The sequence below is a fragment of the Diabrotica virgifera genome, chromosome 6 (genome assembly GCF_917563875.1).
Source record: "Diabrotica virgifera virgifera chromosome 6, PGI_DIABVI_V3a".
NCBI lineage: Eukaryota > Metazoa > Arthropoda > Insecta > Coleoptera > Chrysomelidae > Diabrotica > Diabrotica virgifera.
The window spans coordinates 138,378,203-138,404,913 of NC_065448.1; the positions used below are offsets into that span (position 1 = coordinate 138,378,203).

The 26,711-nt window shown below is 33.2% G+C and overlaps 1 protein-coding gene across 1 annotated transcript; it reads right to left on the bottom strand.

Annotated features, from left to right (window-relative positions):
- Nucleotides 1-750: 750 nt before the first annotated feature.
- On the bottom strand, nucleotides 751-26,573 carry LOC126886896 (CCR4-NOT transcription complex subunit 11). The gene is made up of 2 exons (XM_050654030.1): nucleotides 26,002-26,573; nucleotides 751-1,713 (listed from the first exon to the last, which is right to left on the bottom strand). Exons 1-2 carry the CDS (start codon nucleotides 26,452-26,454, stop codon nucleotides 805-807), a joined length of 1,362 nt encoding a protein of 453 aa, XP_050509987.1. The 5' UTR covers nucleotides 26,455-26,573; the 3' UTR covers nucleotides 751-804.
- Nucleotides 26,574-26,711: the final 138 nt, after the last annotated feature.

Here is a 26,711-nt window from a genome sequence, read left to right on the forward strand (position 1 = left end):
ATTTTTCAGTGCGTCAAAATTTTTCGATTCCTCTCTAACGCATTAAATTGTATGTGACAGAAAAAAACGCACGTCTCTGATTACATTTCGTCGGTGACATTTATAACATTTAATCTAGTTGCCAATAGATGGCGCTAATAATATAATATTAAATAATATTATATTATTCTATATAAAAAAAATTAATCTGTACAATTTATAAGACTATACAAATAAAAGAAAATACCATCTTATAAATGCAATAAACGCAATTGATTTGTTTTTATACCAAATTGCAAATAAAATGTGACAACTACTGTCAGATTTAACTAAAATGTCATGTTAGAATAAATGTCATAAATGTGTATTAATCACGGACTAACCTTTTTTCTATCATTTGTGACGCACTAAAAAATGCTCATGAAAAGAACCATACACATCAATATTTATACAAATATTTGCCAAAATATTAATATTTGAAATAGTTTAATATAAAATTAAATAAATATAATATCAAATTTCACTAGATAGACAATGCCCGAATATACCAATGACATAAAATATTCATATTTATTATAATGCTTAGAGTGAATTCGATAATCTGTGACGCACTGAAAAAAAGGGTTTAGGATGGTCAAACAATAATTTTACATCACAAAAAACTAGGATTGATGTGTAGTAGAAAATGCTTTAAAGTAATCTTTTTTATTTTAAAATATAGGTACCTCTCCATTTATTGAACCACAAAAACATACTAAAAAAACTGCAACATATTTTTAAAAAACCATTTATTATCGAAATATACAAATTTTATACAATCAAACTCTAACTTTTGGAATTAATAGTTGGAGATGAGACCAATCCCAATTCACCAGACTCCAACTGTTTCAACAACCTGAATAAAGCTGCAGCCTCCCGAATACGGCTAAATTCGATGCAGAAGGCCTGTACTTCAATGAATAATTCTTGAACATTGATTATCTTATTTCTTATAAGCGATTGTAAAAATACACAAACTAATCGCACCAATCTATTCTGCATATATCGATCTTTAATAGTTTCGCAAGTAGATATACAATTAGATATATATAAGTGAACAAATTCTGTGGGAAGATCTACAGTTGTTGTAAGTCGATTAACAACTTCCATGGAATGTAACGACATTTCCATGTTTACAAGAACAGAGAAATACTCTGTTATTTGCTTGGATTGCATTAGCTTCAGAAGAACTTCTATGGCTATTAAAGGGTTATTTTCTACAAGATCAGGCAACTTTCTGGGTGTTAAACCAATATGGTAAACTAGTTTTGGATCATCTTCTAGCTCACCAAGCAACTGTTGCTGTTGTTGAATTGATAGAGCTGACTTATAAGCTTTGTTCATGAGTTGTCGGGCTTCATAGCCAACTGTATCAGGGACACACATGGTTATATCGTAGGCAACAGTATGTTCTTTTGGTGTCGTTGGATTTAACCAGACAGGTTCGTCTTTACAATTTAGTAAAGGTGGAGCTAATGTTACAAACTCTGGTTTGTATACTTTGTTGACGGGTGCGTTATCAGATGTTACTATTTTTTTAATTATAATATCATCTTTCGTGGTGTCAACAGTGTAGCTATTATAATTTTTCTCTGGTAATGATAAAACAACTGGGATTCCTGTCTTACAAGTTTGAGGTAATTCTGATTGTTTTTCTGCTAGAGTCAACTGAATAGCTGAAAAATCTGCATTCACCTAAAATCGAAATAAAATTATGTAATACTTAAAAAAGAAAAGATAAACGCTCACAGACAAAAATATTGTCTATTTTAAAATTATGTTAATTGAAATTTTTTGTGCTGCAATCCTTAGCCCTCCCTGTGTCACAGGTTTAGGATTTCTTTTCTGAATGCGATGTTTTAAAGAGTCACACGAATGCTTGATCTGATTTAAATCTAATATGCACTACATGGTGGCCAATATAATTTTTAAATAGAATATAATCAAGGTAAGTATTCACTATCCTAGCAGCATGAAGACATGCGTTAATGTGCATTAGCACGAATCTGTCATATCCAATATGGCTGGCAAGTGGCAAAACATGATCTTCTAAAATGTTCTTAAGGTGATACAGTAGCGATCAACAGGTAGCCAAAACGCGTTCCAAGATTGCGGCTATAATTTTGAATATTTTTTCGAGATATTTGGCACAAGTATTCGTAATATAATAAAGAATGGCGGTACAGAGCCCAATTTGAAAAATATAATAATATGTGGAAATTACTCTGTAATTAAATACAATATTAAAAAAACGAGCCTGTACCGCCATTAAGAAGAACAAAAAAATACACTTTCTTCAAATAAACTTTTTTATCCGATGCTTAGATTTTGTGTCATTTTGGAACTACTAATGAAATAAAAAATTTTAGTAGTTCCAAAATGACACAAAATCTAGGCATCGGATAAAAAAGTTTATTTGAAGAAAGTGTATTTTTTTGTTCTTCTTAATGGCGGTACAGGCTCGTTTTTTTAATATTGTATTTAATTACAGAGTAATTTCCACATATTAATATATTTTTCAAATTGGGCTCTGTACCGCCATTCTTTATTATATTACGAATACGTGTGCCAAATATCTCGAAAACATATTCAAAATTACAGCCGCAATCTTGGAACGCGTTTTCGGTACCTGTTGATCGCTACTGTTTCCTCTTAATGAACAGGTCAGCTGTAATTTACCCAATCATCTCCACAAGTTCGGTACGTCCTTTCCAAGAAATACCACTCAATAGCATTATGCTACCACCAACAAAATTAAAGCTCTGTATGAGGTGACAACTAGCATACCATTCGCCAACTCTTCTGTAGACGAAGTTTTGTCAATCGTACTTCTATATGGTGAACGGTATGCCAATTGTAAACTCATATAGAGCATTAATTTTGGTGGTGGCGATATAATGCACGATAATGCACCATTAGAATAGTGAATACTTACTTACATTAGATAGTTCATATCAGATTTAAATCCGATCTAGCATTTTTGTGACACTTTACATCATTGCATTCGGAAACGAAAACCTACTCATATGACATTGGGGGCTAGGATTTTAGCACAAAAATTTCACTTCACATGATAATTCAAAATATGCAATATTTTTGTCAGTGAGTATATATTATTTAGAAGAATGATAAAATATTTTCTTAACCAAATAGAAGTTAGCATTGGCAATATTTATAGTTTATGGCCGATAGCCGATTTTTGTCAGATAAGTAAATTAGATACCTATTAAAACTGATCAACTAGTTGGCCACTAATAAGTGCATTGTGATGAGCTGGAACTCCATTGAATACATAATATGTATCACATCAGCTCATCACAAGTTCATCAGCTCATCACAATGCACTTATTAGTATATTATACTCCAGGAAAATAAGGCAAAAATATACCATGTTCGGGACACTTGACCAGCCAGGTTGCAAATTAATTTTTTGGATACTATATACCTAATACATTATATAAATTATACAGGGTGTCCAGAAACTCTACCGACAAACGAAGACAGGAGATTCTTCAGATCATTTTAAGATAATTTAACCCAATTCACCTAGTCCGAAAATGCTTCCTAAGGGAGCTAGAGCTCTTTGAAGATGGCGTCTTGTAATTAGTTTTTCTTAAATACCTACAGAACGCTTCTATTTAGAAAAACAAAAATTGGTACGCGTATTTATCTTGAAGATATAAATCTAATCCATCCATTTCAAATTTCTAGTACCGATCATAGGCGTCCGTTTTGGGTGGGGCAACGGTTATTTTATCGCATAACTTTATCTTTAACTTTTATGCATTTCTGACACTAAATTATTAAATTGTGAAGTATTCTAGTACTAAAAGGTACTCTTGTTTTAAATCGGTAGGACACGCCGTTTTCTGGAAAAATCGATTTGAAAATTTTTCGCTTTATGAATTAAAAAAAAATTCAAAAAAAACCTGTTTAGAAAGATGAAAACTGGTACATTCATTTATATTCCACAGATAAATCGATTTCATTAATTGCGAATTTCTAGTACTGGTCATAGACGTCCGTTTTGGGTAGGTCAACAGTTATTTTATAGCATAACTTTTTTGTCTTGAATTTTTGAGCATTTTTGACACTAGATTATTAAATTATGAGGTATTCGAGTACTAAAAGTTACTCTTACTTGATGTTGGTGAAATAATTCGTTTTTTGTTGAAAAATTTTTTCAATTTTTTTTCAAATTCCAAAAACGAAAAACTTTAAAATCGGTTTTTCTAGAAAACGGTGTGTCCTACCGACTTAAAGCAAGAGTACCTTTTAGTACTAGAATACCTCACAATTTAATAATCCGGTGTCAAAAAGGCATAAAAGTTATGCGATAAAATACCCGTTGCTCTACCCAAAACAGACGCCTATGACCGGTACTAGAAATTTGCAATGGATGGAATCGATTCACCTATGAAAAGTAAATATTCATACCAATTTTCGTTTTTCTAAATAAAAGCGTTCTGGAGGTATTTAAGAAAAACTAATTTCATGACGCCATCTTCAAAGGGCTCTAGCTCCCCTAAGAAGCATTTTCGGACTAGGTGAATTGAGTTAAATTGTCTTAAAATTATCTGAGGAATCTCCTGTCTTCGTTTGTCGGTAGAGTTTCTGGACACCCTGTATATTATACGCTTATAGGTTATGTATATCAAAACAACAAACATTTTGGTCTCATTTTTGAAGTAACTTTTTGCAAGTTTTAAAAGGTTCAATAAATCCAAAAACCGCTGTAGTAGTACCCAAAAGTAACATTATTACACCTACAAGTATTATCAAGGTGCCAGCTGTGATATTTTTCAAAGAACTTTGACCTTCAAACAACGCCGACGCCCAAATTACGTTTTAACGCAAAATTTTGATTTTTATAACAATATTACGATGGTTATGTGTAGTAAATGTAGTGCTGAGGAGGCTGTAACGTATGCTCACGCTAAATGTAATGAATGCAATGCCACCGTGTGTTAATTGCTCCAACTTATCGGCATCTGAACACAAAGGAGTCTGTTTGAAAAAAAAGGTCACCGTGTATCAGATACAGTTGTTGCAGGCACGTAGCCAGGAAATGCGCTTGAGGGGGGTCCAAACACAACTCAAATTTTGGCGCTCTCTGAACTAACTAAAATAAGACTGCTCTTGTTTCGATTCACAACGAAATGATTATTTATTATTTTTATTAGTTCTAGTCCTATTCTGAGTATTGGGAACTAATCTTTGTTTGAATTTTGCCGTGCTGGACAGACGGGTAGTGAGATGCAACTTGATAGATTTCCCCCTTTACTCCGGCGATTCGTTGACTTGGTGTAACCATTAACCAGAAGATTAGTTCTTATAAAGTTTTATTTTTAATACTGTTAATATTAGAAGTAAAATTTTCGTTCGTCTTTAGCAGATGCCACCACGGCATCCATATCATCATAATCTTTCGTGTGTGGGTAGAGGCTGACAGCCAGAATTTTAGTGGTTCAGAGAGAATCAAATATATGTTCTCTGAAGAGACTCTAACAAGAGTCGAAACTAGTTAGAGCACTTTTGGCGCTCTCTGAACTAACTAAAATAAAACTGCTCTTGTTTCCATTCACAACGAAATGATTATTTATTACAATTCAAATTTTTTGTTAGATAAGACGGAAAAACTTTTCCACCTAATTTCACCATTGTATCTTTAATATCATTTTAGCGTCTCGGATGATGTTAGTCATCACATATAACAGGGTTAAAGTGGGGATTTGCGGGTCACAATGGGAGACAGGAAGATAAAAGATCGAATGCTACAATACAAGACTGGAGGCCGTGATAGGAAGAAGAGGAAGAGGAAGGCCTCAAATGCGATGAAAGGACGATATTGTATAAGATACAGGAACTCACTGGAAAAGCGCAGCCAAGGATAGATTATATGGAAAGATTTGGGGAAGACCTATGTTCAAAGCTGGATAGAAATATGCTAAAGAAGAAGAAGAAGATGATGATGTTAGAGACTACTATGTATAACGAAATATAGAATTCCATAGAAAAGAGTACATCTGGTCTTCTATTCAGTTGTCGACCCAGTAATTTTTGGATATTTTATAAAAAATGTACTTGGATTTAACTCAACATTCCAATGAACGGACCAAAGAGCCAATAAAATGAGTCTTTCGCTTTCGTTTCCCATCTTGTTTCCGGGTGAAGTTTTTACTCGATTCATTGTTGAGAACGAACGTTTTACACTGGCCGTTGTGACAGGGATAGTTGCCAAAATTGTAAGGAATTTGTAAATTTTTGCAAAAAAATCTTTAATACAATGTTCATTAAGGAGACTTTTGGTATTTGGTTCCAAAGATGATATTGTGTTACAGTTATACCATAACATAATATTCAGCTTTTTTGCTGTAAGAGAGATGTCGTGGGAGTAATAGGCACACAAATTTTCTAGCAATTTTGCTTTTTCTGTAGAGGCAAATCCAGGTAAAAGAATTTAAAATGTTGATAGAATACCTTTCCCCGTGGTAAATCTGATTTTTAAACTGGATGTATGTTGAAACGTACACGAATAAAAACAAATAATCCTAGTAAAAAATAATAATAATTTCGTTTACTTTTTCAAAAATAATAATAATAACTTAGGGATAAACTTGCTGCTTTGGTACCAAAGCCGAGAGAGTTTTGGGAGGGGTCCGGACCCCATGGACCCCCCCCCCTTTGGCTACGTGCCTGAGTTGTTGTGAGTGTCTAAAATCCATAAAAGGTGAAAATAAAGGGAAAACTAAGACATCATTAGGAGATCTAGAATCATCCCTTCTCAAAGCTATGCAAAAGGAATTTGATGATATAAGGGCCGAATTTACCAGAAATGACAAAAATGATAAAATATTAAAACACATAGATGCACTAAATAAAACAGTTGGCACAATGAAATCAGAAAATGTGAAAATAAAAGCAGTGTGTTGTCCACCACTATTATGTGCTTGTGTGGTAATTGTTGGTGTGCTTTTATACATGTGAAAATTAATAGCATAAGTTGGTCTATCGGTTGTCTATATTCAGAGTGAGTCTTTAATTTGGAATAAATTAAATATCTCAAATACTAATTGTTTCTTTGAAAATTGCTCAGACCCGACGATTATTATTTCAAATTGTCCTTTTTGACATACAATAATAATGTATACAGGGTATCCAATTTAGAGATATGACGTCATCGTTTATTTTCTTAAATGGCATCACTGTCATTTTGATATCTATTTTGATAGGGTGTGTAAAGTTATACATACGCAAAATATCAAATTTTTATTCTGTGTCATTTACAAATAATAAAAAATAACTAAGTTATGTCTGTAATTTGGAATAAATTCAATAATTCAAAAACTAATTATTTTTTAAAAAATGCTCAGACCCGTCGATTATAGTTTGTTTTTAAACCAAGAGGAGTGATTCAAATTTACCGCTCCGTAATGTTTGTTTGTAATTGGTCCAACCGCAGGCAAGTTTACTCCACAGTTAAAAATTTTTGACACTACCTAATGACATTTATCAAGTTTTGACACTTTTGGCATATCATAGGATAATTCAGTTATATGGGCGATTTTGGATAGATGGCTGATTTGATATAAAAAGCAGTTGTTTTTAGAACTCTTCAGCAACGAATTAATATAATATAACATTTATGAATTACCGTTGAGGGCCGACATGATCAACCAAAAAAGAGGATGTATTTGGTTATTTTTCTAGTGACTTTCTTGGGCGTGAATCTGTCTTTTAGTTTACTCCTCCTGGTTAAAAAATAAACCATAGTATTTCAAATTGTCATTTTTGACATACAAAAATAATATATACAGGGTGTCCCAATTTAGAGATATGACGTCATCGTTGATTTTCTTAAATGGCAACACTGTCATTTTGATAGCTATTTTGATAGGGTGTGTAAAGTTATACATAACTGCAAAATTTCAAATTTTTATTCCCTACCAGTTACAAGATAATAAAAAATAACAAAGTTATGAAAAACAAGTAATCAAATTAATAATAATTGAATTTAATTATTTCAATTAAGCAAATGCTCATAATACTGCCCTCAATTATTGTCAAATACTCAATGGGCAACATTATGAGCATTTGCTTAATTGAAATAAATAAATTCAATTATTATTAATTTGATTACTTGTTTTTCATACCTTTGTTATTTTTTATTATCTTGTAAATGCTATGGAGTAAAAATTTGATATTTTGCAGTTATGTATAACTTTACACATCCTATCAAAATAGCTATCAAAATGACAGTGTTGCCATTTAAAAAAATTAACTATGACGTCATATCTCTAAATTGGAACACCCTGTATGCATTATTATTGTATGCCAAAAAGGACAATTTGAAATAATAATCGACGGATATAAGCATTTTTCAAAAAAACGATTAGTATTTGAGATATTGAATTTATTCCAAATTACACTCACTCTGTATAGCTCACCTAATGGTGGTTTAGCAGCTTTCTTAAGTAAGTTGGAGGATATTATTTAAGAAAATATGACCATAAATAAAAAATGTATATTGGTAGGAGATTTTAACATAAATTATTTTAATAAAAATGAATTTTACTGTAAAAAACTAATAACTCTTATACAATCAGCGGGGGTAGAGCAGGTGATCAAGGAAAGTACAAGAATTTGTGAGAATTCGGGTACTCTTATTGATGTTGTCCTTACAAACACTAATAAGTTAGAATAGGAAGTATTTTATACACCAAAGATCACTGATCACTTGATTATAGGGATTAGGCTAAAGAATATTGATAGTGTAAATAGTAATAAGAAAAATAAATTAACTAAGTGTGTAAGTGATCAGGCATTCTATGAATTAAATATTGAGCTTATAAACTGTGATTGGAATTACGACTCTATTGATATTAATGTGATATACCACAGATTGTCCCGAAAAGATTGGTCATAAATTATACCACAGATTCTGGGTTCAAAAATAGGTTGATTGAACATTACTAGTAGAATTGTGCACATAAAAAAAGTTACAGCCCTTTGAAATTACAAAACGAAAATAAAGTTTTTCCAATACATATATCGAAAACTATTAGAGAATTTTTACTAAAAATGGACATGTGGCATTCTTATGGTAGGGGCATTTTGAAAAAAAAAAATGATAGTGAAATTTGTGCACCCCATAAAAATTTTATTGGGGTTTTATTCCCTTAAACCACCCTAACTTTTGCGTATGTTCCTATTAAATTATTATTGTAGTACTATTAGTTAAACATGATGTTTTTAAAACTTTTTTGCCTCTTAGTACTTTCTCGAAAAGCTAGATTTTATCGAGATATTTTAAATATTTGTCAAATCCACCACACATTTGTATATGGTTAAGTACGATTATAGAGACCTGGTAATAATATGAAAAATTTATAATTTACATTTTTATAATATGAAAAAAATACTAAGAGGCAAAAAAGTTTTAAAAATACTGTGTTTAAATAATGGTACCGCAATAAAAGTTTCAATTATAACGTACACAAACATTTGGGGGGTTTAAAGGAACGAAACCCCCATAAAATTTTTATGTAAACATATTAAAAAAGAAGCCACATCTCGATAAAAACTGGCTTATCGAAAAAATACTGAGGCAAAAAAGTTTTAAAAATATTGTGTTTAACTAATGGTACCACAATAATAATTCAATTTGAACGTACACAAAAGCGTGTGGGGGGGGGGGGGGTTAAGTGAACAAGGTGTGTACAAATTTCACTGTTGTTTTTTTTAAGATGATTCTGCTATAAGACTGCCACATGTCCATTTTCTAAAAAATCTCTAAGAGTTCTCGATATATGAAAAAAATCGATTTTCATTTTGTAACTTCAAAAGGCTGTAACTTTTTTTGTGTGTACTATTGTACATAAAGTAAGGTCAATCAACCTATTTTTGACTCCAGAATCTGTAGTATAATTTATGACCAATCTTTTCGGGACACCCTGTATAATGATTTATATGATAAATGTAAAGCTGTGATAGAAAATAAGTATCCTATAAGACAAAAAATAACCTGTAAGAATGAAAATGTTCCTTGGTATGATAATGATGTTAGGGCAAAGGCTTTTGAGCTTGACAGGGCATATAAAAATTATGTAAACTATAGTAATGGTGGTAATAGTATAAAAAAGGACCCCGCACAAACCTTATGGAAAATGGGTCCCAGTGGATTTCGTTCATACTTTGCGAAAATACCCTTTGAAGCATCCTGATAAAAAGTTCTCATGGGCACAACTCAATCGTATGAAGTATTTTCAAGATATAGAGGCCCAAACTCGGAAAATTATAAGATTTAGGGGGTATTCCAATTCCGTGAGTTACTGCTTATTTGGCAACATGTAGAAGTTTGGATCAAGGAAAAGTACTAGTAGTCTAGGATTTTTTCGTGGCTATCCAATGGCGACCTTTACTTTGACCTTGACCTTCAACGGACGTCATCTTCTAGAGTTTCGAGGGTTTTCGGGATTCAATTGATATAAACAGATTACTCATGGGTTTTTGGGATCTCTAAACACGAATATGCCATCCGAATTGCCCTCCGGATGACGTGGTGGCCAGGGTCCCTGCAAGGGACGTCATCTTCTAGAGTTTTGATGGTTTTCGGCATTTAATTGATGCAAATGAATTACTGGAGGGTTTTTTGAGGTTGCTATACACGAATATGCCAGCAGAACCGACTCCCGGAGCACCTGGTTTCCAAGGTATAATTTGGATAACAGTTAAATACTTGTAAAATCGCTATATTAAATAATAATACAGTAACTGAAAAATAAAAATATACTGAATGCAAGAAATATTTAAAAAATCACTCCCGCGGCGAAATAATTTTGGTAGGAACATACGCTTAATAAATATTTCTAGCCAGCATCTGATTGATTTAAATCTAAAAATCCAATTCAAATAAACCATAGATAGGAAACAATACGTTATCTAAAATAAAAAGAACATTAAGGTTTGATGTTGGGTAAATCAACGTTCGAGGGCCATCGAACGATCTATATTGGGAGTATCGCTGAGAGAACATATACAAAACGAGGACATGCGAAGCAGGACGAAGGTGGAAGATGTAGTTGGACGAATTGCTCAAATAAAGTGGAACTAAGTAGGACACGTGGCACGGCAAAACAACGACAGGTGGACGAGAAACATTGTACATTGGAGACCACGCAAGCACAGTCGTAGTAGAGGAAGACTGTTACAAAAACGATGGTTAGATGACATCAAAGCAAAAATAAGGAGAAACTGGAACTAAATAGCACAAAACAGAGAAGAATGGTGAACTCATGGGGAGGCCTTTGTCCAAATAAGACACTTATTAAAACACTTGGGTCGAATCTGATGGCGCATTGGCGTAAGCGACCCCAAAAGCTATGAGTAATCCGTTTTTATCAATTTAATGCTGAAAACCCTCGAAACTTCAGAAGATGACGTGCCATAGTGCATGTTCGGTAGTATGCATGTATGCATGTTCGGCAACCACAAAAACCTAGAGTAATCCATTTGATTCCTCCGAAACTCCAGAAGATAACATGTCTGAGGTATTAGGTGCTCCTGTGTCTGTGCTGATCACGTATTCGTGTTCAGCAACCCCAAAAACCTATAACTAATTCGTTTGAATTAATGTAGTACCAAAGACTCTCGAAACTCCAGAAGCCCCTTTCATTGACCTTGGAAATCAGTTGCTCCGGGAGTCGGTTCTGGTGGCATATTCGTGTATAGCAACCTCAAAAAATCCTCCAGTAATTCATTTGCATCAATTAAATGCCGAAAACCATCAAAACTCTAGAAGATGACGTTCCTTGCAGAGACCCTGGCCACCACGTAATCCGGAGGGCAATTCGGATGGCATATTCGTGTTTAGAGATCCCAAAAACCCATGAGTTATCTGTTTACATCAATTGAATCCCGAAAACCCTCGAAACTCTAGAAGATGACGTCCGTTGAAGGTCAAGGTCAAAGTAAAGGTCGCCATTGAATAGCCAGGAAAAAATCCTAGACTACTAGTAATTTTCCTTTATCCAAACTTCTACATGTTGCCAAACAACCAGTAACTCACGGAATTGGAATACCCCCTAAATCTTATAATTTTCCGAGTTTGGGCCTCTATATCTTGAAAATCCTTCATACGATTGAGTTGTGACCATGAGAACTTTTTATCAGGATGCTTCAAAGAGTATTTTCCCAAAGTATGAACGAAATCCACTGGGACCTATTTAATTTTCCGAGTTTGGGCCTCTATATCTTGAAAATCTTTCATACGATTGAGTTGTGACCATGAGAACTTTTTATCAAGATGCTTCAAAGAGTATTTTCCCAAAGTATGAACGAAATCCACTGGGACCTATTTTCCATAAGGTTTGTGCGGGGTCCTTTATGGAATGAATATAAGATGAAGAGAAATGTAGTTGTAAATTTGCTAAAGCAAAAAAAACTTAAATATTATGAAAGTATGATTGCTAACAATAGAAATGATTCAAAGGAAATGTGAAAATGCTTAAAGAAATTAACAAAAAAATAAAGAACAATATATAAATTATAAACAAATTAACTTTGGAATGGATGAAATGAGGGTGAATGCAAAGAATGAAAAGGAGGCTGAATGCTTTAATACTTGTTTAATACTTATTTTACAAATAGTATTGAGGAGATAGTATCTAGCTTTACCTCTCATGAATGGTCTGATAATAGTTTACCTGGAGTGGAATGCTATATGAGTGAATTTCAGCCCTTAACAAAATGTGAACTAAAACAATCAATATTTTCTTTAAAAAACTGTAAAAATTTAGATAATATACTAAATTCACAATTTTGAAAGAAAATTTTTGAGACCATTGCCTATGTTGTTCTTAATTTTGTTAATTCTTCATTAAAGAGTGGAAGCTTTCCTAAAAACTTAAAAATTAGCTCCATTATACCTGTTCCAAAAACTCAAATTAAATCAGAAGTATCTACATAATATCGACCAATCAATACACTGCCTTGTATAGAGAAAGTACTTGAAAAAGCCGTTTACAACCAAATAATTGAATACTTTAATAAATATAATCTTTTTCTCTGCAATCAGTCAGGGTTTCGAAAGGGTCACTCATGCGAAACAGCAATACAACTTACCATCTCAAAGTGGAAACTAATTATTGATAACAATAAATATGTAGTAGCTGTATTCTTAGACTTTAGAAGAGCTTTTGAAACTAAAGACATAGATTTGTTAATTAAAAAATTTAGGTACTATGGTTTTAAACAAAATGTTATAAAATGGTTTAATGAATATCTCAAAAAAAGAACTCATTATGTGCAGTTACAATCCGACAAGCGAGAGCTGGCGGGTGACCTACTCGTATTGTGTATTTCTCGTTGTGTATTTTCGCGCAAGGTCACCCGCCAGCTCTCGCTTGTCGGATTGTAGGCCAAAGTAAATCAACAGAACTACCTAATTGTTTTGGTGTACCACAAGGCAGTGTACTTGGAGCATTATTATTTATGATTTTCATTATAGTCCGTTCTTTAACGGTAAAATATTGCAAAATCTCTAAATTTTAAAAAACCGCTTGGATTGACATGAAATTTGGCATACACATAGCTAACAAGTCAAAGAAAAAAAGTGATATTGTGCCGATATGTGCTTTTGCCCTGGGGGTGGTTTTCACCCCCTCTTGGGGGTGAAAAAATATTCGTCCAAAGAAAGTCAGGAAATGGATAAACTGGCTAATTTTAAGTAACTTTTGTTCTATAGAGTTTTTTCACTAAGTCAATACTTTTTGAGTTATTTGGCAGTGAATATGTTCATTTTTTCAACAAAATAACCACGCTTTTAGACGGTTTTTCGCAAATAACTCAAATAGTAAGTATTTTGTCGAAAAAACATTCTAAGCAAAAATATAGCCTGCAAAATTTTTTAAAAAATTGTGTATATATCATGTCTCTACACCTAGTAGAAGCAGAGTTATAGCTAATAAAAATAGGTTCATATTCGTCAAATTCCAAATGGAATACTTTAACGTGAAATAACCAAAAATGAAGCACATTTCGGGGAAAACTCATTACAATTTATTTAAAGTGTTTAAAAAAAGCTTTATTTTTGTTTTATAAAAAAAAATTTCTAGCATCAAAATTAAACAAGTTACGCTCAAAATAAAGTTAGTCCCTTTTGGTTTTGGTAAAAAATCGAGAAAATCACCCCCTAATTAGTATCTTAAATGAACTTAATCGTTACGACTTCACAAGTTTCTTGACTCGTGTATATATTGTTTATATGATCTGTAAGTTTCATCGGTTCAAAGTCCTTATTATTGAAAGGGCTGTAGTTAAAAGGGGTTGAACGAGTCACTGATCACGAATGTATGCAAATTTAGAAACACCAAATCTTAATCAATTTTTGTCTAACAGAAAAACAAAAAAATACATGATATTCAGAAAAGCAAATCTGACATTTTTTTGTTTTTCGAGATTTTTGATATCTCTAACAATTTTTAAGTTATTTTGAAAAAAAGCATATTTTTCAAAATTAAAATTTTTAAAAATTTTATTTTGAAACCAAATTTTTTCAAAAATAAGCACTTTGAATCGATGAAACTTACAGATCATATAAACACAACATAAGTAAAATAAGTTGTGGAGCGGTAACGATTAATTTCATTTAAGTTGCTAATTAGAGGGTGGTCTTCCCGATTTTTTTTTTTGAAAAAACAAAAGGGATCAACTTTATTTTGAGCGTAACTTGCTTAACTTTAATGCTAGAAACTTTTTGTAAAAACAAAAATAAATCTTTTTTTAAACACTATAAAAAAGTTATAATGGATTTTCCCCAAAAAGTGCTTAATTTTTTGGATATTTCACGTCGAAATATTCTATTTGAAATTTGGTGAATATGAATATATTTTTCATTGGCTATAACTCCGGTTCTACGAGATCCAGAGACCTAACGCGTGCACCTTTTTTTTACTTTTTTATGAGCTATATTTTTGCTAAGAACGTTTTTTTCGACAAAATACTTTTTGAGTTATTTGCGAAAAAGCGTCTAAAAATGTGGTTATTTTGTTGAAAAATGAACATATTCACTCGCAAATATCTCGAAAAGTGTTGACTTGGCGAAAAAGCTCTATAGAACAAAAGTTACTTAAAATTAGTCAGTTTACCCATTTCCGGACTTATTTTGGACATATATTTTTTCACCCCCAACAGGGGTTGAAAGTCACCCCCAGGGCAAAAGCACACATAGGCACAATATCACTTTTTTTCTTTGACATGTAAGCTATACGTATGCCAAATTTCATGTCAATCCAAGCGGTTCTTTAAAATTTAGAGCAAAAACCGTGAAAGAATGGACTATCAATGATATAAATTATGTTGAGAGTCTGGAATTTATTAGTCTTTTTGCAGATCACACAATTGTATGCAGTGGTGATGATATTTTTTAGGTTGTTATAGCTCCTTCCCACGGTCTGCGATTCTACGGATCAGACCAGACAGAGGTAAAAGAAAATTAAAATATAGGAGGATACTTCAAAAAATCAAATCAAGTAAAGAGTGGAGTCACTGAAGGTTTTCACCTCCAATTTTGTTGAACCTTATTTGATTTTCATGAAAATTGGTGAGTAGTTAGAGAATACCTTAAGAAACAAAAGTGGCATGGCTGGGCTTTTACCCTACAAGAAAATAGCTTCAGAACAACATTAACCCCTTCGCTACCATGTATCCACAGGTGGATACATGAGAGTAGCTCTCCCACATACCAGTGTATCCATATGTGGATACAAAATTTATTTTATGTTGAGAATCTGGCATTTTTTATTTATAATTTTTGTTTTTATATGGGTTGTCCCTTAGTGTGGCGGCTGTGGTGAATTACTATTTTTTTTTAATAAAAAATGATCTCGAAGGCACCAAAAATTCAATTGGACCACGCAAAACAGTGTTTTAAAAAAGTTGTATTTTTCGCTAAATCTGGTATAATACTGTGCAACTCATCTTTAAGCCTGGTAGCGAAGGGGTTAAGAAAACAGTCTCAGAGCCTCTTTAACCTGATCGCTACCAAGGAGGCAGAGCTGGGCAATACCCAGGTACAAGTACCCGAATTTTGTACTCTGAGTACATTTTGGGTACTCAGTACCCGGTACCCGAGTACATTTTCAATAAAGTACTCGGTACTCGTACCCGTAGCGTAGGGTAAAATACTCGGTACTTGTGTTTATTATACGAGTACATTTTCCGAGTACTTTTTGCAAGTATAAACTTGTCGCTGCATGTGGGAGAGCAAATTAATAGCAACACGCAAACACGCCGTTTTCAGTATCAGTCCATTCGCAAAGTCAAGCAAACGCCTATTCTCTTATGCCATAATTTTTATGAAGTGGCTACTACTCCGTGATTAGGATTAATATCTTTATTTATTTGTATATTTTACACATAAGATTTAGCTGTTAATAGTCATTTCTGCATTAAATTAAAATTCAAAAGTAAGGATAAAATGCCTTCAGAACTGTGTACTAAATGCAAATATTCCATTGAAGGTGAAGATAAACCCATATACTGTGACTGCTGCCGTGTACTGTTTCACTTGTCAGAGGGTTGCTCAGGCCTCTCTAGCTCAGAAACAAGGGCTGTGGTTCTACAAAAAAGAAACCTTCTCTATCTTTGTGTTGAGTGTCTTAATGCATTTAAATCAGCGCCCATGGTGGTCAGGATTGTCCAGGAACTTCAACAAGAGGTGGTTAGTCTTAAAAAGGAGATTCAGGAGTTAAAATCTTCCCCAACACTAAATAATGATGCAGTTTTTGAGGAGATATAAGACAGGAGCCGGAGAGCCAAAAATATTATTATATACAATGTACCTGAAAACCATTCAAGTGATTCTAACATCCGTGCCGAACATGACAGAAATGAGGTACGTGGAGTTCTCAATAAAATTGGTGTAACCAACAGCACCTATAAAGCCTTTCGTCTTGGTAGACTAGATGATAAAACAAGACCTCTTAAAATCGCATTCAATGATTCAGCCTTTGTTATCTCTTGTTTGAAACAGCGCAGACCCTTATTGGGTTCAAATCTGCGAATTGGAGCTGATCTTACCCTATTGCAACGTGAGAAAGTGAAGGCAGTTTATCAGGAATTGGAACACAGGAAAACACAGGGTGAAGAGGACTTGAGAATCAAGTACTTTAATGGGGTGCCCAGAATCGTCAAGAAATTCAATAATTCAAAAAACGATCATTGAGATTATATTTTCAGAATGCTGGGGGTATGTGCACCAAACTTCAAAATTTCAGACATGCTGTGGTTCTTTCTAGTTATAATATTATTATTATCATTGAAACATGGCTTACTTCTAAAATCTTAGATGCTGAATTGGGATTGAGTGACTTTAATGTGTATAGGCACGACAGAGACACTCAAACTAGTTCGAAGACTCGTGGTGGTGGTGTCCTTATTGCTATCCATAAGCGCCTTCATTCAATGATGGTTAAGCCTATCGATTCCTCTGTGGAACATGTATTTGCACAGGTCATGTGTGCTACTAGAAAGTTAATCATTGGTGCTGTGTACTTTCCTCCACGGTCACCTGGGTCATTATATGAGGAACATTGCACCTGTATATTGGACTTAGCAGATAGATTCAGTGACTGTGAGTTCTGTATTTGTGGTGACTACAACCTACCTGAGGCATCCTGGTATAATCTTAGTGATGGTGTAACAGTTGAGTGTCCGCAACACTATCCAGCAAATACTGTTTGTACTTGCTACAATTTTCTTAATACGTCACAAGTAAATACTTTGCCTAACCTTAATAATAAATTTTTAGATCTAGTTTTTTGTACGCAGAGGGATGCAGTTGTGTCGATTTCTACTGATATTCTATTGAATACTTCTCAACATCATTCAGCTTATACCATATTGTTACCTGCAGCTAATTTAAATTTATTTCTTAAATATGATGTCTTTTATCATGATTTTAAAAAATGTAATTATCAGGTTTTAAATAAACATTTAGCAATTCCTTGGAACGAGATATTAGATGTATCAGATATTAATTGCTGCATAGAAAATTTTTACCATATTTTATATGATGCCATCAGTATGTTTGTTCCTGTTAATCGGTTTAAATCGTTGAACTTTCCAGTTTGGTTTTCACGAGAATTGATTGAACTTGTCATACAGAAAAAAATAGCTCACCGGAATTTTAAAGCATCAGGCAACTCATGTGCGGAATTTTCAGTGTTAAGGGAAAGATGTAAATCATTACAAGCAGTATGTTATAAAAACTATTTAGAGAATATTCAAGCAAATCTTTCAAGCAATCCCCGCTCTTTTTGGAGACATGTTAATGCTACACGTGGGTCTAACGCTTATCCTAATGTAATGTCTAATGAAGGTGGGGATGTAATTGCTCAGTGTGGTGAGGAAATAGTCAATCTATTTGCCAATTATTTTTCGGGTACATATAATGATAGTGAGTATAATTTACGTAACTTTGAATTAGAGTACAGTGTAGATATCCAAACTCTGGAATTTAGTCTGACAGATGTTTTTGAGGGAATTATGAGTTTAAAAACTACATATTCTTCAGGCCCTGATGGTATACCTGCAGCACTTATTAAGAACTGTATGTTTTCCCTTTGTAAACCTTTACAACAAATTTTCAATTTATCATTGTCATCATCTATATTTCCACATTATTGGAGAAATAGTTTTCTTACACCTATCTATAAATCTGGCAATCGCGAGTGTGTAAACAATTATAGAGGTATAACTATTCAATCAGCAATCCCAAAACTTCAAGATAAATTGGTATCGATAAATCTTACCTGGGCTTGCCGAAACATAATTATTGATGAGCAACATGGTTTTCCTAACGGAAAGTCAACTGTAACAAACCTTGTCAACTACCAACAATACTTGTTGGGTGGATTTGAGAATAAGATTCAGGTCGGCAGCATTTATACTGATTTCTCAAAGGCATTTGACGGGGTTAATCATAACCTATTGGTTCATAAACTTCATGCGTCTGGCTTTGGTGAACCCATTGTCAATTGGATTAAAAGCTTTTTGATGGGACGTACACAACAAGTTCGTATCAACAATTATGTTTCTAAAGAATTCCATTGTTGTTCTGGTGTCCCACAAGGGTCTCATTGTGGTCCCTTGCTCTTTAATTAACGATATTGGTAAGGCTATCAAAAACTCACACTTTCTACTATTTGCTGATGATCTTAAGTTATTTCGTTACATACATGATATATCAGATAGAGATCTTCTGCAAGATGATGTTAATAATATATGTTTATGGTCGAAACAAAATGGTTTAAGCCTAAATCCGACTAAATGTTCTTGTATTTCATTTGGTCATATAAATAATCTAACAGCTAATAGATATGTTCTTAATGATGTACTCTTGGATTCAGTTACTGAGATTAAAGATTTGGGTGTATTATTGGATTGTGCATTGACATTTAGAAGCCATTATCTTAAAATTAAGGAAACAGGATTTCGCAATCTTGGTTTTATTTATCGCAACAGTCATGATCTCTCACCTACTGTATTCAAATTACTGTACTGCTCTCTTGTGCGCTCTGGACTTGAATACTGCTCTGTTGTTTGGTCTCAATTTCATCAAGTTTACATTGATGGATTGGAGAGCGTTCAGCGGAAGTTTCTAAGATCCTTAGCTTATAAAGCACATTGTAATATAAGAAATACTGAAAATTTCGTCATAGATTATTCTGGAATAATGTCTCAATTTAATGTTACTACGCTGAAGAACCGCAGGTTGAGAGCTGATATGTTGTTTCTATTTAAAATTCTAAACAATGCTATCAATTGTCCCTCGTTATTGGATAATGTGTACTTAAACACAATACATAGTACTCGACACACTGCACTCTTTTATATTCCTTTTCATAGGACTGAGTATGCTCGTCATTTTCCCTTGTCTAGAATGCTCAGCTTATGCAATGAAATGCTACTTGATCCATTCTGTCCAAACATTAATGTCTTTAAAAGGCAGCTTCAGAGTTTATTGATTTAAATATGTGATATTTTTCATCTTCTGCGATTGAATTTACTGTGTTATTTTACAAATTTTGTTGTTTAATTGTCTTTTACTCGTTGATTTTTGATGTTTTTTGTACATGATTTTTATTTTAACTATTTTTTTTTGTACTCGTTTTTAAATGGTCCTACCGTTGAAATAAATAAATAAATAAAAATAAATAAGAAATGCTCTGAAGAACTGATGAAACTTTGAAAAATTAGTTATCCTAAAAGCCAATAAAATTAATCAGTTAGTGTGAGTGGTGTTATACTGATTACAGTAAAACCTGTGTTACCGGCCACCTGCCAAAATCGGCCACCTGTATTTATGGCCTGTTTCAAAATTCCGCAAACCAATTATATGTATATTCGCTTATTTATGACCTGCTATTTACGGCCACCTTTATAATACAGCCAAATATCACATATTTTTAAAGCGCATTTTATAGAAATTGAATGTGAATGTTAGCCAAAATAATTTTGTTAAAATAATTTTGTCTATTTGTTGATGGAAATTTCCAGTACTATTTATTAAGACCTATTGTATCTACCTAAACAGGAGATTAACCTTCATCTGGTCGTTGGTCACAATAGGTTCTTAAAATCCTATAATAAAGTGTCGTAAAAGTGTTGTAAAAGAGAAACGTTTGTCACTATTTATAAGTATGATTACAATTCACAAAAGTTGGCCGAAAAATATGGTGTAAAAACTCAAATTATCAAAGGATATAAAAAATAAAAGTGGGTTGAAAAATTCTTTAAAAAAGCTTAACATCAATATGTTCTTTCCGTAGTATAGTTTTATTTTATATTAGGATATTAAAGTAGTTTTAGTAGTTTCCAATGTTTCCGTTTATGTGTATAGAATTATATTTGCTTTTATTAACAAAATAAACAAAGGTCCAATTATCTTTTATGTATTTGTGGACTGCAAAAACTGGAAATACCGGCCACCTTTCTATATGGGCCAATAGTTCCTTCATTTTTAGTGGCTGTTACTGACATAGTCCATGTGGTGAGACCTCTCCCGTCTGAAAAAAATTTCTGATTCGGTTTCTTTGTGGATTCCTATTCAAAAATGTCCCCTTTAAACAAATCTGAAGGGTGCCGTGCGGAATTTGTGGGCAGAAATTGTTTAAACAATTTTTTTAAACAAATACAAAAGATCATGTTTTTTTCTCTGGAACATATATTTTTAGATTTTTTGGGTCAATCTAAACAAGAAAGGTATCTTGTAATTTTTCTCAGAAATTGATAGTTTTGGAGTTATAGGCGATTTAAAATCTGAAAAATGCGAAAATACGCATTTTTAAGGCTTAAAAACTCATATTTAAATGAGTATTTTTGAGGTTGCCAGATACTTAGATTGAAGACTGAACATTCAGCTTCAAGATTCTGAAGAGTGATCAGGTCTAACTTTAATTTATACCGTTGTTTTTTAATTGTTAAATATGCGTGTTTATCCGATTTTTTGCCGGTGCGGTGCGCTCCATTTCAAAAATCTCCTATTTTCCTCCGAAAAATATTTTTTCTAGATTCTTTGGGAAAATCTAAATAAAATAAGTTTCTTGACATTTTTCTCAAAAGGGAATAGTTTTTAAGTTATAAGCGATTTAAAATCCGAAAAATGACAAAAAAACGCATTTTCGGATTTTAAATCGCTTATAACTTTAAAACTATTAACTTTTGAGAAAAATGTCAAGAAATTTATTTTATTTAGAATGTCCCAAAGAATCTAGAAAAAATATTTTTCGGAGGAAAGTAGGAGATTTTTGAAACGGAGCGCGCCGCACCGGCAAAAAAATCGGATAAACACGCATATTTAACAATTAAAAAACAACGGTATAAATTAAAGTTAGACGCGATCACTCTTCAGAATCTGGAAGCTGAATATTTAGTCTTCTATTTAACTATCTGGCAACCTCAAAAATACTAATTTGAATATGAGTTTTTAAGTCTCAAAAATGCGTATTTTCGCATTTTTCAGATTTTAAATCGCCTATAACTCGAAAACTATCACTTTTTGAGAAAATTTACAAGATACCTTTCTTGTTCAGAATGACCGACAAAACTTAAAAACACACTAAGCGCCAAAATTAACGCACCACCTTCAAAATGGGACATTTTTAATGTCTCACATTTCCTAAACCTGTTGTCCGATTTTAGTGATTTTTTTAATATGTTATAGCTTTGTTCTTCAAGAATATCGATGTAATAACATTGCTGCTAACAGATAAGTGTCATTGTATACCGGGTGTAACAATGATAGTGTGTTTTTTCCTCAAAGTTTGGAACACCCTGTGGAATATTCTAGCGTATATAAAATATTGAAATTACAACTCAACTGTAACCTTAGGCTATCGTAACATTTTGTTCTGAGTCATTCGCTTATGTTGGATAATAAAAAAGTTAGGTACTTTAATAACTAGCAACGTTCTTCATCAATACAGGGTGTTTCAAAATAAGTACGACAAACTTTAACGGGTAATTCTGCATGAAAAAATAATGACCGTTTGCTTTATAAACATATGTGTCCGCAAATGCTTCGTTTCCGAGATACGGGATGTTGAATTTTTTCTTACAAACTGATGATTTATTTATTGCTCTAAAACTGGTTAAGATATGCAAATGAAATTTGGTACGTTTTAAGAGGTAGTTATTGCGCATTTTTTGGCATACAATTAAGAATTTTATATTCATCATTGGCGTGCATACGGGTAATATGACAGTGTAATACCTTTTTTCTCTGTACTCACAACAATAAAAACTACATAACATTTGTTTACCCATAACCGACATATTGAACACTTGTTGACAGTTCATTGTAATTACCCAATCAGAGCCTGTATAACGTTTGAGCTGCGCTCAGGACCAAGACTTTTGATGAATTCGCGCACATAAATTTACTCCCAACGCGCCTAAAGAAGTATAACTTAAAAAAATGTTTTTGGACGGTTTTTCGCAAATAACTTAAAAAGTTAATACACTAAGCGTCAAAATTATCGCATCACCTTAAAAATGGGACATTTTTAGTGTCTCATATTTCCTAAACCTGCTGTTCGAATTTAGTGATTTTTTTAATATGTTATAGCTTTATTCTTCAAGAATATCGATGTAATAATATTGTTGCTAAACAGATAAGTGTCATTGTAGGTATACCGGGTGTAACAATGATAGTGTGTTAGGCCATCCTAACATTTTGCTTTTTGATTCATTCGCTTATGTTGGATAATAAAAAAGTTAGGTACTTTAACAACTAGCAACGTTCTTCATCAATACAGGGTGTTTCTAAGTGCGACAAACTTTAACGGGTAATTCTGCATGAAAAATAATGACCGTTTACTTTATAAACATGTGTCCGCAAATGCTTCGTTTCCGAGATACGAGATGTTGAATTTTTTCTTGCAAACTGACGATTTATTTATTGCTCTAAAACCGGTTGATATATGCAAATGAAATTTGGTAGCTTTTAAAAGGTAGTTATTGCGCATTTTTTGAGGTACAATTAAGAGTTTTATATTCACCATTAGCGTGCATACGGGTCATATTACCCGGTCATATTACCCGTATGCACGCCAATGGTGAATATAAAATTCTTAATTGTACGTCAAAAAATGCGTAATAACTACCTCTCAAAACCTACCAAATTTCATTTGCATATCTCAACCGGTTTTAGAGCAATAAATAAATCGTCAGTTTGTAAGAAAAAGTTCAACATCCCGTATCTCGGAAACGAAGCATTTGCGGACATATGTTTATAAATTGGAAAAGACTGCAAGACTTGTACACACTTCTAAATAGGTCAAAACGGCAAACAGGTGTATGTTTTCAAAAAACTTTTGATAGTGTGATGTAAAAAATATTTTATTATCAGCTAAGTACTTTCGACACATAACGTGTCATCATCAGAGCTTCCTAAAAGGACATATTTAAGATAAGATTTTTTTATATAAAAAATAAGTGAAAAAATTTATGTCCTCTTATAAAACCTTCATAGAAGAGCAATTGCTAAACGGCACAATAAAAAACATGTATACTGGGCAAAAGCCACAGATATAGGGTATAATAACCCTTTAAAGTGAATAAAATCACATCTAAATTCTTTAATTAATTAATAAGACAACATGGCTGAGTCAAACCATTTTGAGCCCACGTGAACAGCAGATCAGCTGAGGAAGACTGTCATTTATTAAAATGATCAAGAAGGAACTACAATCTTATGCGACCTCTATGTTCATAAATAATATTAATTAAAAATTGAAAATGACTAAAAAGCCATGTATAGGTTAAATGAAATTAAAGTTAAGATACTAAATTTTAAAGTTAAATTTTCAAAAAATTTCTATTATTACTATTGAAGTGAAATGTTCGGCTCACGGGTGAGATATTGGTCTATGAGAAAAATTGATGTGGCTCATATGCGCCATAACAGTCGGGCGACTGTGACCAGTCATTCTGTGGATCTACTAAAGTAGTTACCGTGGGTTCTAATGCGGCCGGCCACAGTCGCTCGTCTGTGACACAATGTCCACTCCACATAAAGCAAACGGTCATTATTTTTTAATGCAGAATTACCCCTTAAAGTTTGTCGCACTTATTTAGAAACACCCTGTATTGATGAAGAAAGTTGCTAGTTGTTAAAGTACCTAACTTTTTTATTATCCAACATAAGCGAATGAATCAAAAAGCAAAATGTTAAGATAGCCTAAGGTTACAGTCGAGTTGTATTTTCAATATTTTATATACACTAGAATATTCCACAGGGTGTTCCAAACTTTGAGGAAAAAACACACTATTATTGTTACACCCGGTATACAATGACACTTATCTGTTTAGCAACAATATTATTACATCGATATTCTTGAAGAATAAATCTATAATATATTAAAAAATCACTAAAATCGGACAACACGTTTAGGAAATATGAGACAATAAAAATGTCCCATTTTTAAGGGGTGCATTAATTTTGGCGCTTAGTGTATATGTTCTGGAGCAAAAAACGTGATCTTTTGTATTTGTTTAAAAAAATTGTTTAAACAATTTCTGCCCAAAAATTCCGCCCGGCACCCTTCAGATTTGTTTCAAGGGGACATTTTTGAATAGGAATCCACAAAGAAACCGAATCAGAAATTTTTCCAGACGGGAGTGGTCTCACCACATGGACTAACAGGATTTGTATTAACATGTATTAATCAATGATCAATTTTTAAAATTCTTATTTTTTTATTTAAGTTTGAGTTGTACGTTATTTTATGTTTTCATGCCTCATAAATAAATATGTTTAGAAAGGCAGAGATAATTATTACCTTCGGGTAATTAAATTCGGGTAATTTTACTTCGAGTATTGTACTCCGAGTACTTTTATGAGCAATATACTTGGTACTCTGTACTCGTTCCTCAAATATGAAAAGTACCCGGTACTCTGTACCGGAGTACAATTTATCAGTACCCGGCCCAGCTCTGCAAGGGGGTATTTAAGTTTCAGCCTCACAGGCCACAGCTATTTAAATTTCTATTATGTGCAATGTGATCCCCGGCTCACGGGTGAGATACTGGTCTATGAGAAAAATTGATGTGGCTCATATGCGCCATAACAGTTGGGCGACTGTGACCAGTCATTCTGTGGATCTACTAAAGTAGTTACCGTCGGTTCTAATGCGGCCGGCCACAGTCGCTCGTCTGTGAAACAATGTCCACTCCACATAAGAACCCACAGTTAATATCCAGAAAATACTTTTGTAGATCCAAAGAATGGCCGGCCACAGTCGCCAGTCTGTTATCAGCGTATATGAGCCACTTGGTAGTGGCCATGTTAAGTAGTCTACTTCATTGTCTTTACAAATAATTATTACATCTAAACAATGGACATCTAAACTGAAACTCTGTGCTTATTACCTGTTTTGGCCAAATTATTTGTACTTTCATCCAATGTAAAAAATTACTTACTTGTGATGGCACATCTGAGTTAACAATTTGTGCAGCAGTCTTTTTTAGTAGAGCATCTTTAGGTTTATCAGCCAAAAGTTGAACTATAAAATGTTTTTCTGGGGCAGTTATTCTAGGCAACTGTCCAGGATATTCTAACTTTGGAGCTCCTACACTGCTTTGTTGTTCTGGAGGATTCAGTAGATGAATAAATACATTAGCAAAAGGAGTATTCCCAATGGGTTCTCCACGATATAGTTCATATAACAGAGTAATTGCTGCTAAACGTTGTTCTGGATCTGTTAATAAATTATTCTGTAATAATGTAACAATACAAGATCCCACTTTAAAGAAATGTGAAGATTCAAACTTCTTATGTACTTCATTTGAAAGAGCTTCTAGCGTAAAATTACGAACATTGTGATTTTCTAATATTCCCAATAAGACATCGCACTGTTCAATTGTCAAAGCCATTAGATAATATTCCGTAAAGCATATTTGGCGATTATATTAAATTAACTACCAATTAAAATTAAAAGGATTTTTTTGTTATGGTGACTTGACATATCGATAATACTGACACACTGACATATCGACAGGTGATTTCTGACAGTTAAGAATTTAAGAAGCGAAGAACTATCATAGAAATAATAAAGGGTAGACTATGCAAGATACGGGCCGCTCTGGCTATGGAGGTGTAACGCCAATCAGTCGTGTGATGGACGACCGAA